The sequence below is a fragment of the Anopheles coluzzii genome, chromosome 2 (genome assembly GCF_943734685.1).
Source record: "Anopheles coluzzii chromosome 2, AcolN3, whole genome shotgun sequence".
In the NCBI taxonomy this organism is placed as follows: Eukaryota; Metazoa; Arthropoda; class Insecta; order Diptera; family Culicidae; genus Anopheles; species Anopheles coluzzii.
The window spans coordinates 120,067,959-120,088,982 of NC_064670.1; the positions used below are offsets into that span (position 1 = coordinate 120,067,959).

At 44.0% G+C, this 21,024-nt stretch overlaps 1 protein-coding gene across 14 annotated transcripts in view; it reads left to right on the forward strand.

The window, feature by feature from the left end:
• LOC120947971 (kazrin) overlaps positions 1-21,024 on the forward strand; it is a 63,397-nt gene that overhangs the window by 38,068 nt on the left and 4,305 nt on the right. For 13 of the 14 annotated variants that reach the window (XM_040363871.2, XM_040363869.2, XM_040363878.2 and 10 more), the window contains one exon: positions 9,551-9,668. In XM_040363871.2, the coding sequence (XP_040219805.2) occupies positions 9,551-9,668 (118 nt within the window). Of the gene's footprint in view, positions 1-9,550; positions 9,669-12,016; positions 12,775-21,024 lie in introns of those variants that run through there. The other variant, XM_040363881.2, reaches the window with a different exon arrangement.

Below are 21,024 nucleotides of genomic sequence, written 5' to 3' on the forward strand. Positions count from 1 at the left end.
ATAGTTTGCAGGTTTAAGTCATTCCCCCTTTCGAGAATGATAATGAGAGGTGAAACGGGCGAAAAAAAACTAAATGCCTGAATGCACACCCACCTGTAACCGTGCGCCCGGAAAGCACCAAAGCACCGAGTGTTGACGATTTCTGTAGCTTATGTTTTTCGAGTGAGTTAACACCGGATCCCTTTTAGCCAAGGCTCACAGTAGGAAGGGCTGTTCTGCACAGCTTCAAATAAGAAAAAAAACACCAGACGTCCATGTTGTACATAAAAATGTTCCCTTTTTTTCATCCGCTTCATTCTCATACCAAACCAGCAACATTGTTCAGCCATCGTTTATGCTGCCACTGTACCTCAGTGCAAATTATAACAATGAAGGGACAAAAGCAGCAGCACACACCACGCACACGCACAAAAATTATGTTTATCGCTGGCCATGATAATTAATCGGCTTTGCTGCACTGTCGAAATTCAATAATGTACTGTGGCACGATCTCTTGCGGCCCACGGTGGTGAAGCACGTGATGCATTTTTGATGCATGATTGACACTTTGCCACCAATTGCGATCGATTGCTTGTTGTGTATCTGTGTAGGTATTTGTGTGAGTGTGTGTGTGTGCGAATGTGTGTGTGGAGAGAAAATTAATATCTCCACCTTCTGGCCGGTGTGAATGTGTGGTGCATTTTTCATTAATCTCGGCGTTTAACGTAATTGAACGATTGTCGGCTTGCGGGCGTGCCGCGTGTTTTTTTTTGTGGTTTATTATGTTGCGTTGTGCAGCAGTCGTATGGTTTGTGTGGTAGTGTCGATAACAAAGGGTAGTTTATTTTGCCTTTTTAAGTATGTTGAGTCAAATCAAACTCTTGCTTTTATCGACATTTTATTTAACTATAGAGATTCTACTGGAGCCCAGTGAGCGCCTAAAGCTATGCAAAGCAATGTTATAATCTTTAAATTGTACATATATTTAGGCGCTCTCACATCCTAAGTACAATCGGCCTAGAGCCAACAGTTAACACAAGTAAATGTTTTAAAGCACCTTTCATCGAACACATACTTTATGGCAGACAGCAAAAACAAAACGAAAGACATCGCTCGGGCATGAATTCTGAAAACCTGCTCCCAACAGCGAAAGCTCGTTCAAAAACGTGCCAGACGTAAAACAAACACCAAGGCGCCTTGTCAGCTGCACACATTCCACACACTGAAATATGCAACCACCAATGGCGGCTCCCGTCGATGTAATAAAACCGACAGCCAAATCAACGTACGACCCACGATGCCCTAATGGACGTCCCGAGTCAGCGGGCTTGACGTCGGGCATCTCCAGCACTGGCTGCATTATTCAGCCCGGTCTAGCCCGGGTGTGCTATGGAGTGAGTGCATCCTTTGCATTTGAAAAGCGAGTTTTCACATTCCACTCATCGATAGCGCCCAACCAACCCGACTTCAATTCGTTCGTTTCGAGATGCATAACCAAACGCTGGTGTACCGTTGCAGTATGGAGGGATTGGAAAAGTCGCCTTCAATAGTAATGGACATTACGTCTACCTAAATGCTGCTTCCTAGCTAGTGGCCTCGATGGTATGTGATTATTCATTTGCAAAAGCGATGCTTTTGAGAGTATGGTCCTGAATTATAAATTCCAAAAAACCGCTATCGTCTCTCCTGCGGTTACTTTTCGATCCCTCCCTTGCACCTCCAACAGTGAGTAAGGAATTTTGCATTTTCCTCCACCTAAACGGAAAGCGTACAATAACTGCCATCGCACACCTGGACCGGCGTCCGTTCGTACGGTGTACACACTCAGCCGCCACTGTGAGATGCATATTTTACATATTTCAACTATTGACTGATCTCTGAACACTGTGACGGTGATGGTCAGGCCTTGCTTGGGGCCGCCACACATACGCCAAGCCGGATATGGTTCGTCGAACTTGATTAGTTCGTATATTAGCTCATTAAATTCGTTCACTGCACATGAAAATTGCCATTTTCGATTGCTATTTCCGTCCATTCGCCGTTTGCCATTCCGTGATCGATCGGTCGGACACTACTGCTGGAAGCCAGCCGGTCCAGCGAGCAGCTAATGAAATTGTGCACACCGATGCCCCGAGCATCGAGATATGGTCCCCATCGCTTCTCCGGACCGACAACCGGGTGAATGGACACGAATTACATTAATTTGCTTCCTCTCCCCGGTGGCTCATGGCACTGTGTTTCGATGTTCCGTGTTTTCCACCCCTTGCAATCGAGTTAAATAATCATTTTAGCATAGCTTGTGATAAATTGAGTTTGCTTTGCTTTACAACAGAGCACACAGCTTGGCTGGTAAACATTGGTCGGGTTCGAAGTGAGTTCAAATTTTAACTAAAATTGATCTGCAATGTTTATTTTGCCGATTGAGTTGTTGTGTTGTTGTCCACAGTGTTGCGTTGAACATTATAAAAACACAATCAACCCAAACCCATTCCGTCCATTATCTTGAGGCTCTATAAACTTTAATTCCTTTTCCATTCCATTATCGTCCAGAAGGTCTGCACGCTGCCTCCACTTTATAATGTTTTAATGTTTTAAGAGCAATCTCGCCCGCAATTTCTCCATAAAACGGGCCCACCCTTCTTATGCTCGTTCTCCACAGAAATCTGTTCTCGACGCCGAAAATGTTCACAAACAAATTTAATAATAACCTCAGCTCCACTGTCACGTTCCCGTGCACGACAGGATGTTGCTGGCCGGCACAGCTTCACCGATCGTTTTCGTGCGAAGCGCCAAAAGAACAAACATGCCCTGCCCCGTGCACTACTTTCCTGTCAGGCAGAAGGAAAGAGAAAAAACAGCCCAACAAAAACGCTTCCCAGGAGAACGATCTCCCCGCGCACCGACCCACCGAAAACAAAAAACCACTCAAGTTCGCTCTCCCGAAGCGTGCTAATGACGTACGCAAAGGGCAATCAAAAGCGATGGTCGCGTGTGCCAAAAATAGAACGCATAAAACGGTACACGGAAACCCGAAACCCCGTGTGCTTAGACTGGGGACCCGGGAGGCGTAAACCGGAAACCGGTGTGGTGTTTGAAGGCTTGCGGTTCCCAAATTTCCAAGAATTCGCCTAAAGGGAGAAAACATTGTGTCGGGGGAGAATGCCAAAGCGATGGCTGTGATTTTAGTCACATTTCCGTGCAAGATGAGCGTTCGTAATCTTTGATGAAACAACAACACGGGGTAAGAGCTTTTTTGAGGAGTTTGTTCATGAAAAGGGGGTGTTGGGAGATCGGTGTCTGAGTGTACGTGCTGCTGTTGGGTCAGAGTGGTAACAGAATTTTATAGTTACGCGTTTAGGTACATGTTGCTCTCAGATCTTATATTGATGAAACAGGTGTTCGGAGCTCCATTTGACAGCAATCTATTAAAGGTTGGAGAGCTTTGTGAGTGGGTTGGATAACTCACTATGGAATAAACACTCACAGCAATAGCCGAGAGCTCACTATTAATTAAGCGCTTAGTTTTGCGTTTCTTGAGGAATTGAGGACCTCAGAGAACATACAAATGCAAACGATGACAGGAACTAGACAAAAGATTCACCATCAAGTCTGTCCCTCAATATGTCATATAACCCTTATTGGGAAGATCACATTTCACTATCACTCTAAATCCGATCCGATGCGTCACATTATCGCTGTTGGATCAACTAATAAAGCTTCGAAAATTGCTGCGTTCCAAAAGCTCCATTCCCTCTCTCGAAACTACAGCCTCATCTGCAGCAACCTTCATTTTGGGGATGATTTAAGCGTTTTAGCAAACTTTTGATTGGATAAATTAATGGCATTTACCCACACACACACACACACACACACTCACGAGTGTCCGGGGACAGAAGGCGACAACCGGTCCGTCCGCACGAGCCCTGTTGATATCGCACTGCCTCATCAGCCCATGTTCATCAGTTTCGGGTCAAAGTTCAGACAACATGTTCAACTATCACCACAAGTCATCCACAACAGCGCTCGCACACACACACACACCACGTCTCGTGGGTAGCGAAAAGCTGTTTGCTAAATGTTTAATGCTAAGTATGGCCACGGGCGTGATGTTTCTCGCACAACTTGACGGCAAAGACTTGTCCTCCTTACCTGAGGCCGGTGCGGGTGTTGTTGGCGAAATTGAGTTAAAGTTAGCAAGTCGTGTGGCGTCGCACTGAAGGGTACTGGAGCGATGGATGCAAAAGCGAGCGGGACCCCGATTTACTATTTGAATCATTCCGAGAGTTGTGTTGAATTTATAGCTCCGTAGCCACCATCAAGCTTACCAGGAAAAGGAATGTTTTGTAATGTACTTTTGGAGGCACAGCACAAAAAAAAATGTGTTGATGTTTTCCGTTGAGTGAGAAAACTCGTCCCAAAGTTTGTCGTTTTCCACTGCTTTCCTTAATCCAGTGACCCCTTGGATGAATTCAACTACCTTTGATTGTTGTTTTCCTTCCGCTTAGCATGAGATAACTCGACTGCATCTGAAAAGGAACATGAACAGAACAGAAAATAAAAGGAACTAGCACATAAATTCTTTCGAGTTCTTTCTTATCTTTCTACAGCCGGGTAAGATGTGCCCCCGAAGAGTTATGGACAGTTACCTTCACCGCGCGAGAGTGAACAAAAAACCCAGGCAAATTGGATAAAGTTTTATTTCCCATTCCTTTGCGCTGTTACGCGCACTTTCTTTGCAGTCTCTTTTTCTTTCAACAAATTACCACGGCTTGGGCTTGGATCGTTTTCTTGGACATTCTCGGCGCCTGCTCTCGTTAGTTCGCGAGTAAGCCCGTAAACTGTCCATTTGACGAAAGTGCTGCGAGCGGTGCAAAACTTGTGCAGCAAATGCAGCTCATCGTTTTGCCTTAATTCTGGACCATTCATTTTCACCGGTCTGCCAACGTTTCGGTGACGCTTTTGCAATTTAAATGCTTCTTTGCGAGCGCACACGGAACCATGGATACTTTGGAATGGCAGAGTTAAATTTCATCACCACCACCCAAACCTATTCAGCCGCTGTACGGGAATGGTTCCCACGAGAACGATGGCGAGGTGAAATGGAATGTCGAAACATTTTTGCTGTAACATTCCAACCAACTCCAAGTCTGCGCAAGCATCCCAGACTGACGAATGGTGACTGACTGGCCCTGGTTGAGTTATGAGCCCTCTGGCGGCATTGCGCTTTTCATGAACGCGCTCGCAACGACCCATAAATCGGTCAAACTGTTACACACCCGGGCGAGGGAACCGTACTTTCTTTCTCGTAAACTTTCTTCGTCGCTTAAAAACACAGCACTAAGACTGGCACGGCGACAGTGTCCGGAGGGCATCGTAGAAGGTCATAAATCGCGGAGCAGGTCGTGCTTCGTTTTTTTTTCGTTAGATCCTTTCTTCGCTCAGTGATGCAGAAATTGCGCGAACTCGCGTCCCTTTCCCGGTTGCATAAGTTACCGTATCTTGTTACGTACCGATACTACCCAGAAGGATCCCGAAAGGGTAAGAATTCTTCGTCCTTTCAGCCTTCATCGGTCGCTGGGCCACCCGTGACCTAGCATTGCTCGAGCCTGACGACTTCGGGGCGTTCAGTCTCAAAGAGTCGAAGAATATCGCCCGTAAATCATAATCCTAAATCGCTAACCTATGCTAACATTGAACTCGGGTGTGGCAGTGGAAAGTTTTATTCCACCGCGAAAGATAACTTTTCTTCTCTTAGCGCGTATAAGTGTGAACAGCGAACGAAAAGTTTTCTTCCCCCAGTACAAAGGGAACCGCGAAGCAAAGCGGTGAAGGGGAAGCGAAGCAAAATATTCGCACATGTGTTCAACTTCCCAGCTGGTGCGTGCTTCGGAAGCAATAAAACTAAGGGAAGGTGGGGGATGAATTTTCCAACCCACACAGCCGATCGAAGCCGCCGGCGAGTGTCACCTGTTTCGTGAGGCACCGAAATACTGGCCTGACCTTTCGCCTGGCGCACAGACAGTGTGGTGCGAGGTGTCTGGTTTGGTCGTTTTTTTTTTGTGTGCCCTGGGACATGCCTATGCCGTTCGTGCATAATTTATAGTGACAGATAATAAACGAGAGCGTGTGTATGTGTGCTTCTGTTGCGTTATCGCAACAAAGTTTAGCCCACCGTTAGACTAAACCCCTTCAGCGGAAAACGTTCGTGTGTGGTGCATGTTTGTTGTAAAACAAAAACGGAAATGCAATTTGAAAACAAAAGTTATATGAGATAACACTGCGGTATCAGGCGAAAAATAATAGGGCAGTAATAGTGTTTAATGAATTGGTTTGTGTACATCCTTGCTTGTGTCACGAAACATCATCAAACTGTTGAATTCATCGTTCGTTCAAGCTGATGTTTGTTATGTTAAGTTCAATTGAATGTTATTTTTTACTAACCTTCATCGAGTTTGCGTAAAAAAACAATACACTGCCTTGGAAAAATACAGATGCTCAACGAACTGTATGAAAAATGCATTCAATTCATTTTCATGTGCAAAAATGAACACTGAAAAAACACCCATTTGCTTCATATCAAACAACAACACAAACTGTCGCATGGCAACTTTTGTTGGTGCGTTTTTATTTTCAAACTAGATGCACTTTCGAGCATTTCACACTGGATCGACTAACAGCGCTAACGGACCGAAAAGAGCACACACACAAAAACAATATCGAGTCCACTCTAATCTAATAATGGACCGCACCGACTATGATGGACGCACCACGGGCGAATGTGCATGTGCAAGATAAAGAACAAAATACGACGTGAGTGTGTTGTTTGATCCTTGAAATATATTACCCGACAACACGCAAATGGTTGTTGTCGCCGTTTTTTTTTTTTAAACGGAGACGAACCAACCAACAAACAGGTGCACGAGTGCAAACCGTTTTAAGTGCACTTGAACCATTTCAATAAGCCTTATTGCTTGCCAAGCGTTTGGGCCGGGGTTTTCTACTAACTGTCCCCAAAACGCTAGCAAATGACCAGCGCCCACGTCTGTGATTTACAAGCATCGTACTCGCAATTATTGCGATCGGTTTTGTGCTGCAGTTTTGTGGCCGGATTGCTTTTCATCTCACCCGAAAGGGGTGCGCATATGCACGTGACCGAGCATGAGGACGACTATTGGCTGCATCCAGGTGGACACGGTTGCTGTACCAAAATGCAAATCGTTTACCGTCTGCGTGTGTCCATGTTTATAGTTGAACCTTCAATAAGGATACTGCATCGATGTGCGTTTGCGAGTGGATCAAAGGAAAGTGCAGGTGCCCATGATGTGCTCTATGTGTATGAGAGCTTATACAGCAAATATAATAACGTGCGCGGATCATTTCGCAAACGAAGCTGCTCGATTTTGCCTCCCAAAGGGACAGCAGCCGCAGTAGTAGCAGCAGCAGAAGCAACAGCACCGTAACGTACCTCTCTAGCAGCCTCGGTACTACAAGGGCACATGTTTATTGAGCATAACGAAGCATGTTTTTGAGCTCCTTTCGTTCGGTCGGTTTGTGAGGTGAGCATTGCGATTTGTTAATCGAGTTTATGAAAGCAAACGAACGGTCCTTATAAATATCACTCGGAAGTCGTGTGCGATATTTTTGCAATTTATTATTTATGATGTATAAAGATAAGGTTTTCAGGCTGTTTAGAGGAATGTTTATTGAGGTGCAAAAGATGCTTTTGAATACTATCCAGCTCCAGTGGGAATGGTGGAGGACGTTATAAAGAGCTTTCGGGCTTCTTCAACGATTCATTGCGTATGGCATTATCCTTGGCGTTTGGAGCGCTCTCCATGCTTTTATACTTTCGACACACCAAATGTTCCAGTATGTTGAGTTACCAGGAACTATTTTTACTTATTCACTCACCTAACGCTAACTGCAATACAGGGAAGTCTACCTTTCTCCACCATACAACATCGCAATGGTACAAAACACACATTCAATAGTAAAATTGCATCTATGAAAGCATTCACAAAAACAAACTCTTCCTGCTCTGCTCATCCTCCTTGAGCACATCATTTCATCTTCAGCGTGTGCTAGCATTAAAATGAAATCAAATCAAAATCTACCACCACCACCAAACATCCGCCAGCAATTGCGTGGTAAAAGTGCCTCTGCAAATCAAAAGCTAAGGCGCTTTTTTCCTTCTGCATTAATCCATCCAGGGGATTAAATACGGCCACCGAGCGACAGCAGCTTCTTTCGGATATTTGAAATTTTGCTTTCTTTTCCCGCGCTCGTTGAGATATCATGCATGGCGCATGCTAGCGAGGCAATGTCTAGTCGTCGTATATTGCCCCCGTTTGCATTCCGTGCCTCGAACAATGTCCGCTGCCGCTTCACCACTTTTGCTTGCTTCAGTGTATGAATTTCCATTCAAATTTGCTGCCAGCAGGGAATGTGATATACACATTCCTATCCTCCTATGCGTCGTGTGCTTCTTTGTGTAGTTTCTTACAGTCTGGAAGTGTTTTCACTTTTTTTTTGCTTTTTCGAAATATGTGAGTTCGCTATCGCTCCATCGCACATAAATTGATGCAAGTACGATGTTGTTGTTGTACCACTAAAGGTGCATGTTTGTGCATATTAGTTTCACAAAGTTCGTTCATACAGCACAATCTTTTTCGCACATGCTGTTAGTTAGCTTTCTTAAGACAAAAACTTTCGGCAAAAACTATTTGCTTTAATCATTCAATTTTCCTTCTGAATTATCTTCTTCTCACAACTTTTCTTTCGAGCTATTTCTTGTAATCTAATTTCCTGTTTTCAATTCCAACTTTTCCAACTTCCACGGAAATGGGTGAAAATGGCGAGACTTCCTCACGATTTGTTTGCCAACACTGTGTCGTTTCCACACGTTTTCCACTCATTGTTGAACCTGTTTTGTTAAACCAATTTTCTGCACCCTGTTTTCAATTCGATGTTTACATGCGTGTATGTTTGTAATATTGTATGTTCGATTGTCTGCTTTTTCTTTCCTTTTTTCACTTTCTCTTTTTTCTTCTTTCTCTCTTTTTCTCTTTTTCTCTTTTCTCTCTTTCTCTTTCTCTCTCTCTCTCTCCTGCTCTCTGTTTCTCTTTGTTCGTGCTTGCGTGATGCTTTCACGCGCATTTCTACCCTCCTTCCCATTTGTGTGGTTCGCCATTTTGTTGTGGTTTTGTTCCGTGTTGATATTTCGACAATGCAAATTGGGGCGATTGTACGAAACTGTGCAAAAATGTGTCACAAATTTCGCAAACAAAACCGACTACACCACTCGCAAAACCTGTAATTCTAACAACAACAAAACTCGTTTCACTTACATTTGAACACATACGATTGCAACAACAACAACAACAACGCACACCCACACACGCAAATGTACAACACTACGCGGAAACACAACACAATGGGCGGGCGCAACTGATCAACGAAACCAACCACATACACACAACCCGTACACTAACGCACACCGGGATCGTTAACGTCATGATTGCGCACGGACACTGGTGGATGGATGGATGAAAACTTCCCGCCACCGAACCAGAACGACCATGGGACAAGGGATACGAACGGGCGGCGGTGCGGTCATTCCGATCGCGAGCGGAATTGGCATGATGGCGGGAGCAGCGGCTAGCGATCGTCGGAATACTGGCAGCTTGCGCGTAAGTACATCCCACGCTATGATTTGAAGGCTTTATCCCCGTTAAACCTACTTTCATCAACCGCTTATCGTCCTGTTTGTTTACATGATTTTATCATTGATTTAGTGCATGTTTTTATGTTTAGTTTTGTAAGAATTTAAGATAACATGATTAATATTACTGATCGTTTATATCACTTCCGTAACATGAAATTTATGATTTTCCATAATTTTAAGCAAATTTTGTAAAATATTGATATCTAATTTGTACAGCAATCCCCATATAACCACCAAATTATATGGAAACAAACAGAACACAATCATACATAACTGTAAGCTCCCAACGAAGCTCTTTAACCACCATGCACCATGTACGGACCAAATGCAAATTGCAAATAGCGTTACGCTGCATTGGAATTCGGTTTTGCCTTTGCCCCATTCAACCATTTCGATTCAACATTGCGTGTTTAATTGAGCGAACGCACACACGACAACTCCGTTTGTACTAAACGATGACAATATGGAGAGGGAGGACTTTCTCCCTCCCTGTTGCGTTGTTTAATGAAGTAGACGAGCGTTTCCAATTACGGTGCTCAAAATGTATCATTTGTTACACTTTCAATGCCACTTTCGTACCACAATGGAATGCATTTTGTATATAGAATTATAGAATGGACTGTTCATACTTGAAATTGATTTATTGCATTGTGTTGCGCAGATTCACAACATCCTTTTAGAGTTTATGAAATGAATAATTTGCTTACAATAAGCACAAATTATCCTTTTAAATTCTTCAATAATTGAATTGCTGCTTAAAAGTTATTAAGCCGCCATATTCTAATCCACCGTTGTATACCACGTGTAGTAAGTGGAAGTCTATACATTTTAGATTTTCATTCTTAATATTGTTTTTCATCATCCTTCCCAGAAAGATCTTTCCTTAAAATAAAACTGAATCATATAGTAAGATGGGGCTTCAAAGCTGCTTATAAGCTGCTTAAAAGTTCCCAAAGCTTCATTGCTTATTAGCTGACATCTCGTACATAAGACAATTTTTTGCGAATTATAATTTTAACAAACAACTAACATAACAAAAGTGTATTAAAAACTATGCACATATTTCAAAGCAGCTCTAAAGTTGTTCAAATTGTTAACATCGTCTCATCTGAAAACATAAAGAAAGTACATGATCAAAGCGATCAAATCAAACGTAGTTCCGTATTAAATTTATTGCAAAAAAAATGTGTCAAATAATCTCATTGGATGGATTATCAAATACCCTTAACACCATCCACCAACGCGGTGTTCGATAATCGTTTCTCGTCGACTCAGTCGGAGCGTTTGCCTCGCGCAAATGGGGCGCACCAGCACGTAACGTAGCAGGACTGGAAAGCAGCTTAACTTTGCACCATAAATCGGTATTCATGAAAGCGGCCCGCCCAGCTACGTACATACCCCTCTCCTGCCCCGTTTCCGTTCCAGAGGAAAAAGGATTACTGCTGAAGCCCGGGAAATGACGACGACGACGACGACGACCTGCTTTTTTTCCTGCGCATTTTCTTGTACCCCTTTTCTGCTTTCCGAAGCGAGGGAAGGAAGTGTCGGAATGGAACGGAAGGAAAAACAACGCCGTACGTTCTTCATGCACGCTCAAGCATAACGTTGCAGCCGTGCGGGGAATCTCAGCTTTCGCAGCGAACAAGACGTCCTCTCGAAAAGGTACTGAGGACTTTCCAGTAAGGGCGGCGTGGTACGATTTATGCGAGAAAAATTGAATTCCACCACACAGCGGCACAAACCTGCACATCCAGTACACAGTGTGTGTCAAACCATGTGTCAGCCAATTTTATTACAGACAACACCCCGTTGGCAAGACAAATCAATGTCACGTGTTACACTAAAGTTTGGCCCTCCATAGGTGTGTACAAAACTTCGTTGTACATAAAAAGCTCATCTTACAGCTGTCAAACTTAACCTCGTGGAAAGACATTTCAAAAGTTGAAGTAACGCTTATTTTACGCCCTACGAAACGTCAACACTCATCAACTCTTTAACAATCCAGCCACTGGCACTGTGCAGTTCCCAAATACCTTGGATGGCGAGATACATTTGCCCGTGCCGGGCAAACATTTCCCTCCCAACTGCACAGCGGTCCAATCCATCAAGCTAATCCATCCCGAAAAACGAGCAAATTACGCCCTGCCCTTACTCATCAACCCTGCAAAGCTGCAAAATAATTCCACTAAAATGAAAGGACCACCGCTCCCCCCAAAACCTTCTTGACACACGATAATGTGCGGCATTGCTGCTGCTGCTGCTGCTGTTACTTGTGCTGCTTTTTACCCTATTTGCTGATGACTACGTTTTCAGAGATACTACGAGCGGATGAACCTAAACCACGGGTACGCTCGGCTGGCAGGACCGGACGAGGAGCCTACCGACGTGATTCCGGGAGAGTCAAATTCGGAGTAAGAATTGTGCAATTGCGCCATCCCAAGGCAGTGGTGCTATGGAAAGGGTCTGCTGCACCTCCTGCTACTACGGTTCGTGAAATGTGGATCAATCACAAACTGGAGGGGAGAGATAGAAGGAAAAAAACCGTGCCACTGTGCATGTGCAACAGTTGAAAGCTTCCAGCAAATCAGATAGACTCTTGTCGGTGGCTTCCTTTCTGGTATCTGGAACCGTTTGCCAAGTTGAGTGATAGCAAACGTTACAAAGTATTTCGTGAAGTGTTTACCATTTCCTTCTAAGGCTTTATGTATTTTATTACTCAGCAGGAGACATGGCTATGGAATTTCCTGCTTGTTTGTTTTGTGCTGAGTGATGGTGTGTGTGTGCAAAAATGATGACTTGTTGAATTGAGCTCCACTTGCGAGGCAAAAGTTGGTATGAATCGAACCAGCTGGCACTCAGTAGTTGAATGCTGAGAAAACTTTTGGAAGCATTTGAGTGCATCTTGCAATCATGATGGCGTTTTTAATGATCACCTTCATGTAATGGAGGAAGTTATTTGTAGCTATACAATGTGTAAAACTGTTTACCTTGAACGAAAGCTTACATGGAATGAACTTTGCAAGCAAGAAGAAACAAGAGGTTTCAGGTAGGTTTCTGCAGAAAATTAAATATATAAAAAATGGGTTAATGCATCTAGAAGAAAATTAATATCGATTGAATTTGAATGCTTTAGTCTAGTGAACATGATAAGTATCAATTGACATACTTCAGGAAGAAAATTCGTTGCTCGTGCGTGAAAAGGGATATTTAGCCCCAGGTTCATCAGTTTACACCTTATCCGAAAGGCTACGAAAAGCGTGGATATAAGCATCTTAATGAACTACGTTGAGTGGTCTCGTAGTACAGTCGTCAACTCGTACGACTTAACAACGTGCCCGTCATGGGTTCAATCCCCAAATAGACCGTGCCGCCATACGTAGGACTGACTATCCTGCTATAGGGGGAAATCAATTAGTCACTAAAAGCCAAGCCCATAAGTGGTACAGGCAGGCCTTGACCGACAACGGTTGTTGAGCCAAAGAAGAAGAAGAAGAAGAATGAACTACGTCAGGAACAAACTAACACTACTGATTACCATATCTCCATCACAAAAAGAATGTTTTGACTCCCTTGATACTGAACTAGTATGAACGAGAAAGATCTTCATATCCTTCATATGGTTCCTAAAATGTGTTGGTGACAGTACACAGTCTGATCCGAAGTAACGCGAATTTAGATTCGGAACATGTTTGGACCTCATTATATTAATTCGACACATTCATCCTCAAATTTATAACAAATCGCCCTTTTTCCTCAAGTTATAACATATTTGAAAACTGATAAAATGGCTAAATTTCTGTTTCAATCCTACAACGTATATGAGCTGCGCTGATATCTTCTAAATCCATTAACTGCGTATCTCGGGAGCAGACTGTAGTTTAAGTTTATAAAGTTGAAATTCAAAAACCGAAAAACATCTCCATTCCATTTGTACATGAAGGTTGCCTTCGTTAGACATACACGTTACCTTCATCCCAAAGCAGCAAGCTTGACGTTACGGCTCAAACTGATTCTGAACATGTCGTAACCTAAAGCGGGCGTTGATAAGCGTGCATGAGATATGCAAATAGCAGCTCATACAATCCTGTAAAGGATCTCCCCGTGTCCCGTGAAACTCGTGCTTTTTTTTGTTGTAAAATTCATAATTCCCTTTCAAGATGATGCTTGGGCAAAATAAAAACTGCATAAAAAATAATCGATAATTCCTTTTCCATTCACGACAAACGAGGGTCGATGTTTTTTTGTGCTTACTTCGTTTTTCGCCCCTGCAAAGCAAACCTGGTGCTTGCGCTGCTCCGTACGGTAACGATTCCAACTACGTACAACTACTTCAACAACCGTGCCGCCCACGAGCAGGAGCACGAGCACTCCACTATTACTTAGTGTCTTTAAATGGCGCCACGGGACGCTTTCCGGGACGCTTTCCGACCCTACGTGGGCTTGCCTCGTCAAGTGGGCAGACACACATACACTAACACACACACACACACACACACACATGTCACTCTAGTTGGGGTGCGGCATTCGAACGTTGATCTACCGTCACAGGCACACGGGTCGCCCTGTGCCATATCCTTTGCAGTGTATGAGCACCCCAACGTGCCATCGCAAAAACGTATGTTTGCCCTTTTTCTCGCTTTTTTCCTCCCCCCCCCCCCCCCCCCCCCCCCCCCCCCCCCCCCCCCCCCTAACAGCCAACACAACATCCTGGCTAAGAGACGGATGGCGAGAAAGCCATCCATCCAGCTCACATTCACGGGTTCTCGTGTGCGCGAACCGGATCAACAACTACACCTTCCCTTCCACAAAACCTCTCAGTTGCCCCTTCGCAGACTCTGGCCCTGCTAGCATCCCCGTAGCCTCGGGTACACCACGAGCACTTCCGGTAGACGTGTTTACCGACGGGTACACGCCGGGGTACCGCCGGGGAGAGAGATAACATTTCTGCAGCATTTGTATTTATGTGACTTGCTGTTTGTTTTGACATGGCTATGTAAATTTTAGATGAGCTACACCTTTTTCTTAAAATATTCACCTCAGCAATGGGAAAGGTGGAATTCGCTCCATCCAATGGGGTTGGTTCGAGAGGCCTGAATGCCTCTTCGCACCTGCTCGAGTCGAAGCCAAACCCATCCAGCTGTACGTAATTTTTCCCGGTGGCCCACCCCCCAAAACACACACACACACACACACACAGCTTGGCATCTCTCGGTCGGTAGGCTTTAGACGTGAACGCGCTTCCACGAGCATGGCATGTAAATTCATATCAAAACGTGCATTTTAAAGCCCGTCCCCATCTCCGGGAACAAACAACAGAAACAAAATAATAAGCAAAGCCCTTAAAATGCACGAGTTTCGCGCGGCACAATGCTGTGGTTTTGTTTTGCGCGGTGGTTTTAGATTTTGTGCCCGAAAATGGGACACAGCAAACAGGGCAATACAAAAGTGCAATGCACTGCAGTAGGATGCAGTGGAAAAGGAGCGCTTGTTTACTTTTTTTTTTTGTTATTTAAGATGAGTTTTATACACTCGAAACTACTGGCTTGTCAATGAAACATCAATTGAAAAGCCTTCCTTTCCAACAGATTTTCTATTCCCTGTTGCCATTTGTTTGTTTTTGATAATCCTTTTTATGTTAGACGAAAACAAGAATAGAAAACTAAATTGATTTTTCCCCTACTAAAAGTTTAAAAATTCATTTGAAGCCTTATTTTTCCTCTCGTAACGTTACACACAACAAAAACTGATGCCGAGTTCCACACATTTGCTGCATCAGCACCAATAAAACCATACCAAAGCGCAGGTGAAAAATCTGGTACAATCGTTGCGATGTGTTGATGACGAGTTTTTTCCCACTCTACTGTCACAGTTTTCCATTTACTTTTCCGCCCGTGATTGTGTACTGTATCGTACAGGTGCGCATGGGGTTTGGCCGAACGAAACATATGGCCGTGATGTAGCTTTTCCCATTCGAATAAAAGCGTTCTCTGCAGCATCGGGACAGAAGCCGGGAATGACACCGTATCGAAGTAAAAACCCCCACCTTCAGTCATCATCGATTGCACCATCCGTACCGGTGTATGGTTTGCCAATGCAATGGAACACACACAATGGGTGTTCATGTTCTACTGTACTCAACCCTACCGTTTGCGTATGCATTCGGTGTCAAATGCAGGCACCCGGTACGATAAGGATGCAGGAAATAAATGCTACACAATGGAAGGAAGATGCCTTCAGCGCTGTTGTCATGCGGTAGCTGAATTGCTTGAAAAGGAGTGGGGGTTTTAATGCGACCTGGATGGGCGTCGCAGAGCTTCATGATATGAGTGAAAGGCAACAGTCGTTGAAATTTATTTGCTTGACGTCATAAAGATATTGGAAAATGTATAAAACATTCGCCGCCCCCCAAAAAAATAAAGGCTTAATAACAAGCATTAAATAAATAAGATAAAAACAAACACACAAAAAGCACACACTCCCTGCCCTCATCGATTGATTTGTAGCAGATGAAACGAAGCACAGACATCAAAAGATCTTTTCGGCGCACTCTCCTCAAACAGAGCGCCTGTGAAAGGGGGGAAACTGAAATCGGAACATGATGATACAAAATGCACGGCACACAGAGCAAAGAGCAAGCGTCCCGGGGAAGCTGCAGGGACGCGTGAGTTGATAAAGTAAAGCTTTCAATGAACTCAAACAGAAGCTGTGTCAGTGATCTAGCGAAGAAGAAAAAAAGACTGGAGGCCGAAAAACTCACGTTCTCCGGAGCAAGGAGTGGCACGTGCTGAGCCGAGCCGTGAGCATTGCTGTCGAAAGTTGTTGTAAATCTTGGCCTGCTTTGTTCCCGGTGCTACCGTAAAATGTAGAGGGAAAAAAGCGTCCAAACTCCCTCCCCTGTCTCGACAGGAGCGGCAGCACACGGAGAGCGTCAAGCGAAGGAGGTGTAAACCCATTTGCTCGATTACAACACCCCGACAACCCGATGAGCGGCGACTGGCGGTTCTGGCGATGAAAAGGGAAGCAATTTTCAGTAAAAGCAACCACCATTTTCAACACAATTCAAACGATCGATCGTATCGAACGGGAAGATAATACACCGCCAGCAAACGGATGCCATCTTGGTGGTTGAGCAATGGGCGGCTTTACATGGTGACACACACAAAAAACAGCACAGAAAGCTTTTCTCGAACGAAACAATTGGGATGTGCTCTCTTCCTCCACTGGCCCTTTTTTAAGGTTGGATTGTGTCAAATCAAACGTCTTGAAGTGTTGGTGGGCGTGAGAATGGTCTCGTCTGTCATACAATTCCCCCGATGGAATGACAGCAGTGAAATGATGTTTGGTAACAAGTCCCACTTGTTTCGCTGATCTGTGAAATGTATTGTCATCGTGCTGCTAGAAGAATCGTGGCAGTTTGACATTGATGATTAGACTTTGCGAGTCGAAAAATATACAATTCTTGTTGGATTTTGGCGTTTTTAGGAATTCTCGTAGCATCATCCTAAAGGCTATTTTGGAAGAGGAAAAAAAAGCTCATATTCCTAGGAAAGGAACCACTCGATGGCAATAACTTCCCTTACTCCCTCTCATGCACATGGAGAAACTTTTTCAATCAAACCCTCATCATCCTCATCCACTGCTCATACATACTATCCGGTGGCCATCGTGTCCGTTGATGCATTTTCCAGCATCGTACATGAGCCGGCACCAAAACTCCAAACCCTCACACACATATCGATCGACCTTTGGTGCTTCGCATGAAACATCATAATCTACGACTCGACAGTGAAACCCCCTTCAAACATGGCTCAAACATGCAAGCGTAATAAAATTATCCTACACACATGTGCCATCCTTGAATTCTGGATGATGGTAGGGCAAACGGCACACTTCACACCGCGCTGCAAGGATGCGTGCAACTATGGTCGAGTGATTTATGTATTTAATCCCGTCGTTGTCGTTGTTGCGACTAGGCTTTCTAAAACCCGGGCATGTCGTTGCAGTCATTTAATTGGCCTGCAGCGAGTTTGAGTGCTGATGTTGTACACACGAACCTACACAAAGTTCGATGGATGTCCTTTTTGAGTATTCATTTATTAAAGTGCATTTCGGGAATGATACATTTGTTGAGCACAACATAGTGATAATAGTCGTCTCTAGCTCTTCTGGTCCAGATGATGGTTGAGATGTTCCATTCTTTGTGTATATGTTTTGAATGTTTTATGAATTTCTGTTGAACAATGCTGTTCAAATGACAATCACATTGTTTACAAGCAATTTACATTGCAATTCGGCTACTCTTCTGATTGTTTTATATAAACTCTTTTCAAAATTTTCATTTTTCCTAAACCATCATATCTACCTTTACGTTTTATGACCATAATTGCCATACTGTAAGCGTAACAGCGTGCCAACGCATTATATTCCCGGTGGCCCCAGGCAATCATTATAATTGGGTGCAATAAAAAGGAATAACGGAGTGTTATTTTTTACTATTCCACTTGGCGTTCCAATCTTTGTCATATACAAAAAAGTGCAACCTCATAACCAGTTACAATGTAGCTGATTGCCCCGAACTCTCCCCTTTCTGCAAACTGGTTGCTAGAACGGGCATAAAAATAGGTGCTAACTCGTACGATCGAAAGAAAAACGCTTTAGATGCTTTTTTTGTTTGCTCTTTCGATTTGCCGTTTTTCATATTCATAAAATGCTGCACAAAATCATTGTTGCTGGCTAATAAAATGGCTTTATTGCTCGTTTTTGCATTACGAGGTCGCGTGGTAAGGCTCGCGCTTGCAGGCGAGCTGTGCATGTTAAAATGTCATTTGCAGTTTGGTTCTAGAAGATGACAAGCATGCAAAGTAATGTTAGAAATTTTATTCCTTCTTAAATAGGCTATAAATGTGAAATGATTAAGTGATCGGCATGAAATACACTTATTTCTGCATTGTAACATAAAAATGTTACATCGCTTTAAAGAGTTTTCAAAACGAGTATACCAAACGAGTATCCAACACAAGATGCCCATCGATAAGTTTCGAATAAAACTAGCAATTAGTGATGAAATCACTGAGGCGACCGCATGGTCCCATGGTAAAGTCTTCATGCTTTCAACACAACAAACCCGTGTTCGAATCTACTCTAAACTAGTTATTGTATCCTGCGAAATTTTAAACAATTGTTGCGAAATAAAACGAAAGAAGGCGAAAAGAAGAATATAAATTCCTTTGTTTGTCCGTTGTTTGACGATAAGAACATAATTGTTTTAATTAGTTTTTGGTTCAAATGTTGGTATCAACTGTTGTTATTATGTAAAAATCAGTTGTACCTTCAAATTCCTTCATGCCAATGCAAAATGGAGCTCCTTTTTCTATTTATATGCTATTCAAAACTTCTAACATCGTTTGAAAGGAAGCTCCAAGAGTATTCTCCTCTACTGTGCAAGCTATAACCTTTAAATACTAACCACTAGTCACATAATCTTAAGCCCCAACCCAACCGGTGAGTCCGTGTGTCATTAAAGATAACTGCCCGAGCCTATCGTTCAGATGTCCGGAATGCATTGAAAACGACCACCACAATCCACAGAGCCTGGTTGGTGGTGCTTAGCCCATCCGACGACCCCTTTTGCCACTGTCGGAACTCACTAGCCAAGCACGTTGGTTGTGCACCTGCATGCATATGCAATTGGTTCCTATGGTTTTTGTGCCGTGGAAGGGGCGAGTAAAGAGACCAACGGTTCCACAGTTCAAACGACTCTGGATCTGGGTCTGGCAGGTCGATTATGGTGAATGGTAGGTGGCACTGCATCCTGGCCACGATGGAATGGTTCGGACGCCATGAATTGTCTGTCCCAATTGGCTTCTACTAACCTATACACGTGCCGGTTTCTGTCTGTTTCTATCTGTGGTTACGTGCAAGACGGGCGGGCCATGCACGTTGGTTTGTGCGGGATTGTGTGCGGGGACCAGATTAGCCAGGACATTCACATCAACATCAAACAGTTAATCACTTCACCTGTTATGGAGATGCAAGTTCATTATTACCCTTTAGAACAGCTCGGAAGTGGATGTCTTAAATAACCTTCAGTACCGTTCACGTTCAATACTCCGTTTAAGACAACCACTCTAGCGTAGATCTCTGCTAAAGTCAACCACAACACTTATAAAACAACCATTAATACCTCTCATTGGCCTTCTTCCCTTGCTGGAACACCATTTTTCACGTCTGATTCTTATTCGCCTCGTGTGCAACGTGATGTTACGCCAAAATGAAGCTTCATTAGATCAAAAGCGGAACCAATCAATCAGCTAGAATCGAATCCATTTTGCATAATAAGTCGGCAGTTCGGTGTCGATGTCCTTTTGACGTTTTGTTCTCCGCGCTCCGTGCTTGTCGCTTCTTCCGCGATGGGTTTGTTCTTTCCACCAGGGCCCGACCGAGGAGAGATAATTTGCATCCCATTACGGTAGAGTTGAGTTTGTTTCCATACCATAAAACCACCTTGTCCACTCTATATAAGTCGTGTTGTGGTTGCGATTGGTCGTAAGAGTGGCGGGGTTTGTGGATGATACAACTAGAACGTTGAGGCCATGAGACGGTCTTTGCGTTTGTGTTTGTGCGGTTTGCAAGCACAAGAGCATATTATGTGCTGTGTTCATCGTATGCGCATTACCGGTCGAGGACACAGTTGCGGTTAAGTTTAATACAAACGATGTATCCAGTATCTTGATCCGGCTCGTTGCTTCTCCTCCCAGCCAACTCCCAACCCTCCCGGACGCAAACGAAGCGTGAACATTATTAAATTAAATTTAATGCATCCAGAGCATCGAGCCACACGGGCTAGTCGCGTGCTTTATGATCGCACACCCTCTTATCTCTGCCCAGCTTCCGGTCGCACCTTCTGCGCTCCAAACTCCCTCCTATTTGGGTGCATATGATTATGGGAACGAAAACCCTATCCCGAGTTTCGTGCAACTGTCTCGTTAAAAAGCAAGACACAAACACATAAAACTGTGTCTTTCACCCCTCTCGGTTCGAGTGCTGCAAGCCACGTGGCATTAAAATGTCCTTTTTTGCTGTTGCCAGTCGATGTCTGGTGCTTTATCGGCACTGTACACGATACGGCAAGGCCATTGTGTTATAGTGAGGTACAGCGCAGGGGCAGCATTGTGGAAATGTTGTAAATGCCAACGGTAAACACTTCGGATCGGAAGGAACGTGATTTTACTCTCGTGCCGTGCCTTAGCGGTGAAAAGTGGCAACGACAATTCCAAGGTTTAATTGATAAGCGGAGCGGCGTGGTGACGCATCGGGACGAT